General features: G+C 37.4%; 1 protein-coding gene across 2 annotated transcripts in view; it reads right to left on the minus strand.

Annotated features, from left to right (window-relative positions):
• GSK3B (glycogen synthase kinase 3 beta) overlaps positions 1–14,358 on the minus strand; it is a 143,298-nt gene that overhangs the window by 74,895 nt on the left and 54,045 nt on the right. For both annotated transcript variants that reach the window (XM_057376252.1, XM_057376251.1), the window contains exon 2: positions 13,587–13,780. In XM_057376252.1, coding sequence (XP_057232235.1) covers positions 13,587–13,780 — 194 coding nt within the window. The remainder of the gene's footprint in view (positions 1–13,586; positions 13,781–14,358) is intronic.

Here is a 14,358-nt window from a genome sequence, read left to right on the forward strand (position 1 = left end):
TTCATCAATGAAAATGATGAAGGTACTGGAACATCTCACTGATGACGAARTTCAGCCTCAAGAAGAGATGACTAACAGGGGACTTCATCAATGGCTGTGGTTGGGAGGGTGTCAAGAAGATGGAGCCAGGCTTTTCTTGCTGGTGTCAAACAATGGGACAAGCAAGAGACAATGTGTATAAACTGATGCACATGAGGGAAGAACTTTACTTKGCAGTTAATCATGCACTGGACCAGATTGCCCAGAGGCTGTGGAGGGTCACTGGAGATACTAAAGAGCCACTTGGAAGCAATYCTGTGCCAYGTGCTCTGGGATGACACTGCTTGRGCAGGAAGGCTGGAACAGATGACCAACGGTGATCCTTTAAAACCTTGCCTATTTTATGACTCTGTTAATTAATTTCCTTGCTCCACACCTAACCAGTGAAAATGTCTTTTTCACATTTTGTTGAAATCAAACTCTATACAAAGGGTACTGAGACCTTTTWGCATTCAAAATCCCAACCATCTGAAATAATGAAGATTATTGACTGCTGAAGATATGGTACTGCCTGCCTTGCTTATGTAAGCAAGACAGTATCACWCCCTACACATTCTGCACACAAGGTTAACTGAACACAAGAGTCAGCATACCTTGTGCTCACTGTATACCTAACGTTTAGGAAAATTCAAATAAATATTAAAGGTGAACCAGTTTAAACTCTCTACATTAATTAATTGGACAGCTGAATTCAGAAAGGTCTCAGACACATTTATTTCTCTTTGAAAGTTCATTGYCTACTCAAGAAGTCAGCTACAGCATTATCACCCACAAGCTGACAAGCCAGTAGGACAACATGCCACAGCTCAGTGCTCCACCAGGAAAGGACTTTCTACCACCAGCACACGGCGTTGTGCTTTTGCACTGGGTACAGGCTGTTCCCACTGGCAAGGAGGACTCTTTCCAAGAGATATTCATCAGGTTAATTCTAAACAAGAGTCCTTGCACTGTTTATCCTTCCTGCTAATTGATGGCCTTCATGCTGCCACAGAAATTGTTCAATGAATACACTGACTCTGTTATGCCTCCAACACTCCAGGCAACCCTCAACATGCCCTAGTTCTCCTATGTCTCATACTACTTTCTTGTCCTACTAGATCTGTTAGCTCTACATGAAAGCAGATAACCTTTATGCCTGTTATGCAGTTACAGAAACAGAGTCACTGCCTACCAGGAAATCCAGTATATTATCTGCAAACCATGTCCTTTCTTGCCCCTATGTTGACTTAATTAAAAAAAAAAAACAAAACCACCAAGTTCTTGACTATTTGCTCTGGCTCTTCAAATGCTGACTCCAATCAACCTGCTGTGGTTACTTGCACACTGGGAAGGAACATTTCCATTTCATATGTTCTCATAATGYTGCTTTTGCAGATATCTAAATGAGAAGTAGATAATATTCAAAAATCCAGTATTATAAAGGAAACCCCAGGTCTCACAGACAAGCAAATTRTAGCACAGSTTRCTGTGACGTTGCACTAACAGAAGWATCTAACCAAGAAAGAATATGGATTTTTGTTTTTTTAAAACTACAGAGCTTCTAATACCATTTGCTCAATGAAAAATTATTACCTGTTTTTATAAGCCATTACCACATTCCAAATTTATAACTCAGAATTGCTCACTATTTATAAAATATATTCAGCAAAGCACTACAAAGAAAAAAAGTATTACTCTCATTTTTAGGGATTCTTCAGAAATCTGTGCTCACCTTAGTTGCTCTGCTTTACATCCTSTTACTCCTGCCAGACTTCGTCTGAAATGTGCTTACAAAATTGCTCAACATCCGAAAATAAAGCAAGTCCATCCACATAAGGTACTGAATTGAATCTTCCCAATATTCCCTAGCCTATGCACTTCATTCTGGAGTGGCAAAATGCTGTCTTCATTTCCACACTTGCTCTCTTACTRCTGATTCCCAGATTAGTCAGCAACACATTTTTTTAAATGTTCCTCTATTATTTAACAGCAAACCTGAATTTCCACTAAAGTGCCCACAGGCAATATCAAAATCCACGATTAAGTTTTACTCTAAAAAGGAAAAAAAAAAAGAAAAAAGGAAAAAAAAATCCTCTTTGGTGTACTTGCAGCAAGAGCAATGCAACCAGTGGACAGCACAGCAAGTAATATTCATGTCTCACCATAACACCCAGGTTAAGTTGCAATGTCCCACTTCAGGGACTAAGTAGCCTGCAACAAATTATTTCATTTATAATCAATCAACATACTTACATTGTAAACTCATCATAGGTATAAATGAGATGCCTGTTTTCAAGGCCAAAAAAAACCTGGTACAACTTTTATGACTCATGTGTCTGGCAAAATTAAAGTAACATGAATGCAAAAGGGCTGCAAACTCAGTCTGATAARCAGATCCTTGGACAAACCTTTGAATGAAGAAAAAGTGGATGAATCTTCAAAAGTTATGTATTTGGTCTTCCTCACTTGATAATGCCTAGGGGGAAAAATGAGCTTTTTTTGTGACAGGGTGCTTTTTGAATTTTTTAAAAAATTGAAATGAGATGCAGATATTGTTTTCCATATGCTTTGTTATGCTTCTGTGATTCAGACTGGATGTTTGTATTTTGACTAGGTTGCTCAGTACTCAAGCAGTCTAATCACCAAGGCTGGGCTTTCAAAGGAAAGGCACAAATGAAGATGTKAAATGAGCACCTTTGTTGGGCCTGTAACAATTAGACCTGGCTCCAAATCTTAGAGGAACTTAGAGAATATAGATGTCTGTAGTCTGCTTATTTGCATCATGACACATACAAGAGCCTCCATGATGCATCTCAGTTCACTGTGCTAAGCACTAAATAAACAAAAACCTACCCTGGAGAAAGCTGACTGCCTTCTCCTTAGTTAAAGTTTGCAACATATATTTAAAAACATGATAAACRTCACACCTCACATTTCACCTTGAARAAGAGTGAGTCCCTTCCTTGATCCCAGCCAAAAAAAYATTACAAATGCACGACGACCACTTCTYTGACATCACTCACTRTATTTTAAAACAAGTATCAACACCRTGCCAAAGCATCAAGGACTTTAATTWGAATTTTCCTTAACAGAATAAGTTTCTCATTACCTTTGCAGAAATATTTATTATTTTGGGTTATCACAYGATACAATTCTTACAAAACTCAAATAAAAAGCAGATTCAGTTCTATTTCCTGTGGTAGATCATACARGAGAGTCTAGGCCATCCAACAAAATCTCAGTCTACATTATCCTGTAAATTTAATCTTCCAGTGTTCCAAATGTGTCATATTTCACTGCATAATGCAGACAGAAAATGTGATGGAAAACATTAAGTGGARCAAAAAGCCAAAACAAGCTTTCCTCAAAAACATGCAAAGTGAAGTAGTAGAAAAGTAATTCCTTGTATTGTGTAGGCTGAAAATAATTCTGTTGGTCACAAACATTTCACCTTCTCAGTTATCAGGGACAAGGAAGTATCCAAGTCACAGGAAAAAATGGCAGCATTGCTAACTCTAGAATATGCCCAACAGCCTGAACTGCCTCTGTACTTTAGATRCATGACAAAATATTTAAAAGAGCTTCCTTTTATTATTTTCCCATGTCTTGGTACTACTTTTCCAAGAAGCAATGGGTGGTGCATATATTGCCTTTAGCAGCAAAGAAAACAATCACCCATTACATGGCTCTCAAAGTTTTGATATCTTCCCAGAAGAAGCATGACATTTGGTTATAAAATGTCATGTCTATTCAAGAAAAGTACTGGAAAACAAAAATTATGTCCAATTTCACATTTACTTAAACCTTCCTCATTTTGTTTGCTCACTTTGAGTTACTTCTCTTCAAGAAAGAGTCACAAAAAAACCGCAGTTCAATTACAAGGTGTTAAACAAAGCTGAAAGGGCTGAACTACACTGGGTGACACAGGAATGAAAAGATCTGTTCCTCTTCTTTGCTTCATGAAGCCTCAACTGAGCAGCAGGTGGATCTCTTCTGTCCTTTCTATGACCAGCATTTTATGTGTTATCCCTTCTTTCCCCTCAAGTGTAATAGCTGCCGCAGCAGAATATTTGAATAACAAATACTGAGTTCAAAAAGGACACAGAGTTTGCCACTGCCTGATTTAGCAGCCATCCATTTTAAAGACAAAACCCTGTGTTCACTGGCAAAAACTGAAGGCAAATTATTTAATGATATATTCCAATCATGCTCCAAGAATGTTGGACCAAGAATAATTTAACCAAGTAAGAATTTAGTAAGCAAGTGAGAGCCACACACAGATAATGTTGCTAGATGTAAAAACTGTTTAAGCTAAATCTTCCATAGCCAGGCAATCTCATGCTGTGGGACTTCCAAAAGAGAATACATAATGGTACAACAAAGAGCCTTGAAGCATCTGCATGCACCAAACATCCAAGTAGTCTCAAAAGCACCATTTTTATCCCATCAAGCTAATCTTGTATTTATATTCTACACAATACTCTTTTCCCTAACTAGGAGACAGGTGCGGAAGGTATCTCCTGGGATACCACTCCACCAAAACACCCACTTTAATACCCAAACTTTCTATAGCAGCAGCATTACCAAGCTCTCAAGAGCATKAGATGTGCCTGCTATCTGCCTGATCATCTCAGCTACTACTGCAAGATGAAAAAAAAAAAATCGAACTTATAATTTATGTACAACCTCTAACACAGCAGACCACTAAATCCCTGAGCCTCAGAGGGACTTCAGAAATTTTACTGTGAATTTTTAAATGACCACTTTCAGGCTCCACTCACAAAACAAAGACTGCACTTCATTCTCCACTTGCACACTTGGAAAGTCTATTCCATTGCCACACTACGAGTGTCAGCCATTAAATATTTTATTTTTAAATAAGAATGACAAAACCCAAATATGCTCCACCAGCCTGTAATRTGCCTCAGAGATGCAAAGATACAGAGTCTCCATGGTAGGGACCCTTAAAAACTACCAAAGATCTCTCCATAAAGCACTAAAAAATGAAGAACAACAAAATCAATTTGTAACGTTGTTACACAAACCTACAAATCYGTGCCATAACCAAGGCTCCCTCTAAGCAGCAGGTGACACCCAGAAGTAAAACTGTTTCATAAACATAAAATAAAGAGGTTATTCGTACTGCATGCAGGGTTACTGCTTTCTTCAGGCACTTAGAGGCAGCAATGTTAAAAAGTCAAAGGAAAGGAAATTATCTTTCAAAATGGAACTTAATTTGACCACAATCAGGAATTGTGCAATGTTCAAGTACWCTCGCAGAGTTATAATATGCTGTCAGTATGTGGCAGAGTTAGAGGTATTTATGTGCTTTAAACTATGCATTTCCATACCTTGATGTGTTTGGAATTCTTTTAAACTGCACTCTCCACTCTGAATGCCATTATTTCAAAATAGCATCCATTTAACCTGTGTCTCTCAAAACAGATTCTAGCTAATTTAGGAATGTACATGGAATACATTGAATATGTATATGCAACTACATGGAATATATAGCTCATAGAATGTATATAAATATATGTCTTATGAAAATCAGACATGGGAACTCACTTCCTTTAGAAGACCTGACATACAACAGGAATAAACCAAAGCATTCTTGAAGCAGCTGTATGACTTATCTGTACTAGTGGGGCAAAAGACTTTTCATAAATGTGAAGTATCTTAGGGTTCTTTCCATTGTCAGTTAATTTACACAGGACAGATAGGTTTAATTTACACTAGAAGTGGGCAAGAAGAGAGAAAMCTGACAAATCAGGTGTCTAGTTTTAACATCCTATCTTTGGTTCTGGCATAGAGAGTAATACAGAAAAACTCCTGGAAATAGAAAAGCTCAAAATCCAAAATAAATGCACCACCTAAACAGTGGCATGGCTCTATAAAAGGCAAAAAAAAAGCCCTCAAGAGTGCTTTCGACTCCTCCCTTTTCAAAGAACATATTCTTAGGGCCTGTTTCCCTMCTAACATGTGAGTTTCCACATGGCAACATGTGCAAACACATTTCTGCACATGCACAAAGCCATGTGTGCAGATGAAGAGCACTTCCTCCTCTTTCCTAGGCCAACTGAAGCTGGATGATGCTGCATTCCCTGGACATTATCAGCCTAAACTCCCCAGCTACAAAGGAGAAAACTGAAATCAGAGCTCATCGTACAAACTCCATTCAGATCACATGTCAAACTGAGGACCTGTTTTGTACTAACACCTATTATGCATCCAATTCAACTGTGAGATTTGAAAACATCTGCAGGAGCAGCCATAACTACAAATAGTTTTATTATACAGACTTTAAAATAATACTAAGTTAGAAAGAATCTTCTTAGAGTTCCCAGATCTCTTGTAGGCCACTGAAGTATGTTCAGGGAGGTTTCAGCTGAAGTATACTGCTTTCTTGGAAGACTGTTGACAACAAGGGTAAACAGATTTTTTTTATCCATCAGGAAAGTTTGAGAAAATTGAAAAATGGAATGAAATACAAGATTGTGAGTGAGAATTCGCATCTCTACCCATCCTTTTAAGTTGCTGTGGACAGGCACTGCAACTGCAATTACTGCCAAATGACAGAMTTTGCTCCAATAAGCTTCCAGGAAACAGCCAGATCAAGTATTGCTGTAAGAAAAGCTATTACCTTGGTAAATGTCTCTGATAATCTGGAYAAACTAAGTAGGACCAGAGCTACAAATCTGGTCTCTATACAAAAGTTAAAGCACAGACTAGAAAAAAAATCTCTCTGAAGGTTTAGAAGATGCAAAGACATCCTGAACACATGCCCAGGCATATCCCTTTCTGGAAATCTTATCTGAGAGCTGCAGTCTTTAAGAGGGACTGTATTCTCTTAGATGAGGACAGCTAGGAGTAGAAGAACAGTTTTGATCAGACTCATTATCTTTCTACTGCTGGTTTTACAAAAGTTCACAGTATTTGCTGAAGACACTGGAAAGCATTTTCAGCCTTCCAACCCCACTTGTCATAYAAACACAAACCAYCTCATCAGTCAGAAGACAGATCTGTTGTTCTGGGTGCTCTTTCTAGCTATTTAACAATAAAATTAAGGTATCCTTTAGAGAATGACACCTCCATGATGGTCTTATGAACAGTGATTCACTATTCCTCAGATCTTCAAAGTAGCTATGATGTGCGAATCCTCAAAGACTTAAAAGAAAGGTGCTTAAATGTTATTAATTCTCATCACCAGGTTTTTCCTTTGTGACTTTTTACCCCATGGGTGCTTCCARCTAAACTGAGATAGGGTAAATAAAGGCATTCTTTTAAGAGAAGGMATTAGAGATTAATGTTTGAATATTCAACGATCCTTAGATGGAGATATGAGAGAACTCAGCTAGCTCACACACAGATTAAATTAAAAAAGGAARTACAGTCCTTAGTTCAGAGGAAACCTGTGTAGATTAAAAAAGGTCATAGTAAGAGATTATCATGAATACACCAGAGCAAATCCAACCTCTACATTGTATTCAAGACTTTAAACACTGATTTAAGATGAMGATAGCATTCATTCTGAACCTCTGTGATAACTTTCAATTCCCTTCTAGAAAGGAATGAAGTAGGAGGGAAAACRAGGATCCGGAGTGACTTTATTGCTCTCTACAACTASCTGAAAGGAGTTTGTASAAAAGTTGAGATGGGGTTTGTCTCTTCTCCCAGGCAACCAGCAACAGCATCAGAGGACACAGTTTCAAGCTGAACCAGGGGAGGTTTAGGCTGGACATCAGGRGGAATTTCTTCACAGAATGGTTATTAAACTTTGGAAAGGACTACCCAGGGAAGTGGTGGAGTCACCAACCCTGGAGGCATTCAAGGAACAAGTGGATGTGGCAGTTAGTGCCATGGTCTAGTTGACACAGTGGTGATCASTCCAGGGTTGGAATCAATCTTGGARGTCTTTTCAGTATCKACTTGTGTGCTTGAAAGAAAGGGTCAACTCAGGCACGTGCAAAGGAAGTCAAGACTTTTYATGAGWTATCCAGCAGYAGCAATGACTTCTCTTCAAYTGTATCTTTAACATCCTCATGACAMARCTACAATACATAGGAATGGGAATCTGGAAAATGGATTWGCTAAAACATTAGAAAGCAAGACCATGCACGCATCCTGTCTGAACCTCACAAAAGGAAATCAGTTTTGAAAYTGGCACAGAAGAGACAGTGATACCACCTCCCTTAAAGCTCTACAACTGGGTTCCCTAACACATTTCAACACTTATCAAGCACACAGCTGAAAATTTAATGTCAAACTCCTGTCTGCTTGYCAGTCTATAGACATGACTATCCACATAGCCCAAGATTACAGACTGCAAAATAAAACTTGTTTTAACTCTTCTTTCAGTCAGGTTATTCTAGTAACCTGCATACATCCCTCCTCAAAACAGCTCAGCTCCATAAACAGTAACAGACTGAAGCCCCCTGAAAATGGAGCCCTTTTTCCAGTATAATGCTACTATCTGTTGTATCCTAGCTGGCCATGAATAATAACCAAGAGCTAAGAAATGAACTGGGGGGTAGTCAGCAAGAGCAGAACTAATTCAACACAATTTGAAGTCAGATTCTCACAGTGGTCAGTTAATGACAGAGATTCTGAGAGAAAAATAGACAAATCTTTTATCAACAGGTTCACYTTTTCACATGCATGTTTACAGAATTGCACCTTCAACCACAATCAGAGACACAAAAACCTATTAAGAAAAAAATGAGGTCAATTTTAGACTTCTGAAAGCTTTAAACAGAAAAGTCTCTTGAAAAGTTAACAGAACTTTAAAACCTAAGCACCTAGTTATTATTCAATGGGAATTCCTCCTTGTGGTTTTMTATTTTTCATGGAAGCTGCTATGATCAAAGTTGCTGTAATTAAGTTAACACAATCAGCGGATATGGGCTACTTTGAAAAGGATCTTTTTATACTTAGCAGCTTGATATATCTGAGGCAGGAACTGAAGGAAAGCTGTTGCTTTCAGAAGCATTTCAAACAGCTCATGGAAGTACACACACCAGCAAAGAAAGAAAGAAACCAGAACCTCAACATAGACTTATTTTTTCATCCTGCTGCTTTATTGGGCTTTAAGGCTCAAATTAACACTAAGATTTTACATATTAAAACCCAAAAAAACAGTAACAAACCAAAACAAACAAACAATGAACATGCAAATAGTCACAACACCTATTCCTTCCAKAACTAAAAATAGGAAAGAGCAGGACCCTACTCTGACATCCTCTCACACTCCAGAAGATTTGCCCACTTAAATAATTCAGGCAACTAAGCCAAGGGCACACATGGTTGGATGGCTAAACCAAGACAGTCCCTGAATGATTTGACAGACTGCATGGCATGAATAGTTCCCATTACAGAATTTGGCTTTCTCTTGCTGCACATTTCATGTCTGTGTGAGCCATTAACAAGAAATGTGATGCCCAATCTAGAMTGAAAAGGTGCAGGAGTAGTACAAACTCTCTTCATCATTTAAACTTCTACACCCTAATGCTAAAAGCAGAAACATCATGTCCTGCAATTCAGATACAAAAAATTTAACTACTTACTCTCAATCAGCTGCAAAGTATTCCTAGCAATTCACACATTCATTCCAATCAGATTTCTTAAAAACCTTAATGGAATGATAGAAATAACAAAAAAAATAGCTATTTGTGAAAGATACCTGTTTGGTTATTATTGGTTTTTGCAGGATTAGATAGCAACATGACAGACTCTTAATCTGAAGAATATKCCAATGAACATGCCAACAAAAGCAGTGCAAGAAAATTTATGTTACCAGTATTTTCTTTTCAGGCATCACAATTAGGYTGAGTCACTTAAGGGCCTGCACAGACATATGGATGAAAATAATTGAAGATACTATTAATCATTTAACTGCAYCTGTCAATGCTTTGCACAAGGATCCTTTTATTCTGCATTTGTGGGATAGAGCAGAAACACAGTATAGATCTGTGAAAGCCAAGTTATTGCCTTTTGGAAATTTTGCCATTTAAAAGCACTGTGGCCACAACAGCTTGTGAACAGTTGCCTTACACTATTTTTCAAAGGGAAATACCTTTCTCACACCTGGTTAAACTTTTAACTGAAAAAAAAAAAAATCCACTATCCCAAAAATATAACCATTCAGAATGACTGGATGTAGTTAATTAAATTAATCAAATTAAATGGTTTCACAGATCAATGACAAACAGCACGTAGCTTGTGAGCTACTCATTCAAGTATCAGGTAATTGCCCAAAATTACATGACTTAATTCATCACACTTAGTATGGAGAACTAGTTTAAYGAAGGCTGCAAACTGAAATTAAGCATACATTTCTAGATTGTGTTTTATTTATTTCCTTCAATCACTTGCCACTATCCCTAGCATACCAATACTAGTGCTCTATTTTACACTGTAATCTAGACATGCACATTCGAAAATCCAGAGCAATTCAGAGACCCTGCTTAAAACACACTCATGCAGGAACTGCAATGTCAAACTAAGGAACCACTGAACTGCAACACAGAAGTGGAAAGAAGTAGAAGCATTGCAAACTATCTTTATCATCACARAAACTGTAAGATTCAACTCTTCAGCAATGATTTAACATTCAACTTCTTTCTGGTCCAGRCCGATGCTGGGAGGCTGACTTGTCATAGTAATGGAAAAGGAAAAAAAGAAAAAAAGACAATCCCCCTCTGGTAATTCCAGCTTTCAAGATAGCTTTAAACTTGGACAAAAGTGTCTCAGCTTCCTGACAGAGATCTAAAATTGGCAACTGAGGCGCATTTTCCAGATCTACACAATACCCGCCCTTCACATTCAGAAAAAGCAGAAAGAGCMTACAAGTTGCACTCTGACTTCCTGAAGTTTCTGAATCATGCCCTTTAAGCTTCCAGACTACCTGCTGGCTTTTCTCAAAGCATTTTATTTGAAAAACTAAATAATGACTAAGAAATYATACTGCATGTACCAAGATAAATACATCAGGATAGACAAACACAGAGATAAGYAGGCATCAGCTAGAAGCCTGCAGCTGAAAATTTCATTCATGATTCAAATTTCAGGAAGCAACTTGCACACATCACTTTCCTCTTGTTGCTTGTCCACCACTGGGATCAATGCAGATTGGTATCTCTAAAGTGCTCCTCTCTTCCCTCAAAAAGTGATGAAGTTAATTTAAATCAAACAAGCTACTGCCACATTTGGCTGTCTATAGTAAGGTTGGCTTTTTCCCCTAATCATCTCTGAAGTGAGAGTATGCATTAATGAGAGGGGAGTGGCAGATTTMTTAAGGAACTCCCTTGACCAAGCCTTGAATTTGGACTTGGGCAGCCAAGCAGCTCTCTGAATGCAAGAGCTGGTCTGCTCCTACACTGCACTCAAACCATTCAGACTTTCAAAATTCCCTCTTAAACTGGTATATTATGTGGTCCAGCGTTTACCACCTAGCTCAGGCATTTCCAACCTGAARCAACTGTATGCTATTCTTAATATAAGATACATCTGTCTAGCTTCCAAATCTGTCCAGGCAGAGGCTTTTATCCAGCCTGCAGGAATTTAGACCTCCTGCCAACAGRACATACACTTCTAGATCAGAACGTGAAAAAAACTGGAGGACTAAGTTGACAAATGATGGGAAAAACTAAGGAGCTGAGACTAAAGGTAGATGATGCTAYGCAGTTTGGATAAAAGTTTGGGATAAGAATATGAAAAAAGGCATAGCTTGGGTACTGCTACAGATGTGACCCATACAAATTAAGAAGTTTAAGATAGGAGTTTTAAATTAATGCTCTCTGTAAATCTACACATAGAATTGAATGTTAATTACACCTTGTTTAGGGGTATTAAAGCCTCCAGGTATTGGATGTCCTCASCTTGCATCATCAAATTAAGAAAATTAATTTAGAGTATGAACTGGAAACACCCTACCTAGCTTKTCAGTTTAGCTGTTTTGTTCTAAAAAAGAGATGGTTAATACTAAAAAGATGCATTTTTTTAAAAAATCACTTAAAGAAAAACTCCAAAATATAAAGATATATAGTCAGGTAACAAAATGTCACTAAGCCAACTACCAAAACAAAACCAACCCAAGACCAACATTTTATTCTACATGCTCAGGAGAGATTCATAAAAAAACACGTCACAAACTATTAATATCTGATGGTCAGGAACCAAAATGCTTAGCCAAGTTTTCATTTTGACACACTGCATAATCCCAGAGTTATGAAACTGAGGAAATCAAAGATTCTTGTCAAAAGCACTAGGTGACATCTACAAAGCACGACATGGTATAGGAAACATCCTGACCTTCCCCCTAAATCTATGCAATGGGAGGAGACCAAAAAGCTCCTTTAAGTATAGCTAGATTTAGAACTTGTTCTTCCATTTTTGTTTCACCTCTTCTTTATTCTCCTAAAATAAGGCATTCTTACATCAYATTGCATGCTTCCCAAGTACTAATTACATTCAACCCATAATATAGTCCAGAAATAACTCAGCTCTAAGAACTTCATATGCCTTCCTCAATTAGAAGTAAACAATTATGCACAATTACATCAATTTAAACATTATCTTTTCCATTTTTCATCTAATGTATCTGTGATRTGCTGATGCCTGTGGTGATGATAGCATAAAATTTGAATACTCAAGGAGAAGACATACTCTAGTTCCTTCAAAACACATCAAAACAATGTTTTTGTTACCAAAATGGKACAGAAACTACAAATATTACCAGTGAAACTAGCTGTGCATGAGGTCTTACTGTAAAAACAAGAAATGTTAAAACCAGTACATTTGCTATCATGTACTGCTTGCATAAGTCGATCTTAGGCCACTTGACTACMGGGGAAAGCAGTCAAGTGCATTGAGTACCAAGCAGAGGATTAACAAAAGTGATGAGRTGGCTTATGGTTCTTAATTTTTCTTCTGTTTAGAAATTACTAGATAAAAAGATTTCTCCTTGGAAGATTACTTGTTTAGAGAAAACAATCACTAGTCTACTAAAACCACCACAATAGAACACATTTATAAATCAGGTAACTGGGCTCGTATTTGTTAGCTTCTTGCTTGGCCTCCACAATGTCTAATTTACTCCAATGTAGTCTTCAACTTTATAGGTGCAACAGCTAAGAACAAAGCCCAAAGACTTCTCCTAGCAGCAGTTTAATTACYAATGATTGGAGAAGAGTCTAAGCTAGAAAAAAGTAACCTTAAGACAAGCTTCTCCCTTTTTTCCACAGCTCACTGTCTGAGAAATCTAGTCTACAACCTGGAAACAGTACAACATCAAATCTGTATTTTTAGCTTTCTRCTTTGCAGTAATACAAATAATCATAACAGTGACTCACTGATTTTCAAGTTAAACCACATTACTTTATCATAAATCCATCTGTTTCATCTTTAGTCCCRAAAWTTTTTATGCRTATTTATGTGCTCCAATGAAAATAWATTAAGAAAATCAAAACCRCTGCCACCAAAAACATGGAAAATGAGGTAACATTCATTTATTATGAAAATACAGTATTTTATAAAATATGGAAATATTCTGAACATATGCATAAGCTCACCTTAAATCTTTTATCCTGCAGGACTTTCTTAATGGCCACAAGCTCTCCTGAATCACAGAGTTTGGCTTGATACACAACACCAAAAGATCCATTTCCAATCACCTTGGTGTCTGTGTAGCTGACTTCTTGTGGTCGGTCCGGACCTTGKCCAGGAGTTGCCACTACTGTAGTCACCTTGCTGCCATCTTTGTCTCCTGGAAAGCAAGAGAWATACAAATAATCAAAATACTCGCATAAACAAGATGACCAACAAGACTAAAACAGAAGAGGGTAAGACAAAGATTTAGACCAGCATATGTATTTCAGTATTATAGAGAAAAATAGAAAGCCTCTGAAAAAAATGCAAAGAAAACACAAGCATGTTTTTTACCAAAACATATTAAGTGGTGTCAGTGTTTCATTTAGATTATTGCTAACAAAAAATTTTGCTACAGAAGCAAATAATAGAGCAATAAAATGTAATGCACAAAGAAGCCAAGTACGTATCCCTATATCTGATTATAAAGTAAGTGATATTAAACACAGTGTYATTTGTATTACAAAAATGATGCATTTTCCCATTTTTTTTCTATAACTGAAGAAACCAAACTGCCAGTATGAGCTCMGAGCAGAACTCTGATCTTTACAGGCATTTGTCTGGTAACAAAAACCAGGAGCACTTTAAGTTTGTTATAAATCCACCCACGTGTAAATCTTCAGTTTTAGCAATAGGAAGCATAACCTTTGCACTTGAAATTTCTAAAACCTAGGCTGCATCAGATGGCACAGTCCT

This window comes from Malurus melanocephalus, unplaced genomic scaffold (assembly GCF_030028575.1).
Source record: "Malurus melanocephalus ecotype Western Australia unplaced genomic scaffold, MMel_1.1 scaffold_275, whole genome shotgun sequence".
NCBI lineage: Eukaryota > Metazoa > Chordata > Aves > Passeriformes > Maluridae > Malurus > Malurus melanocephalus.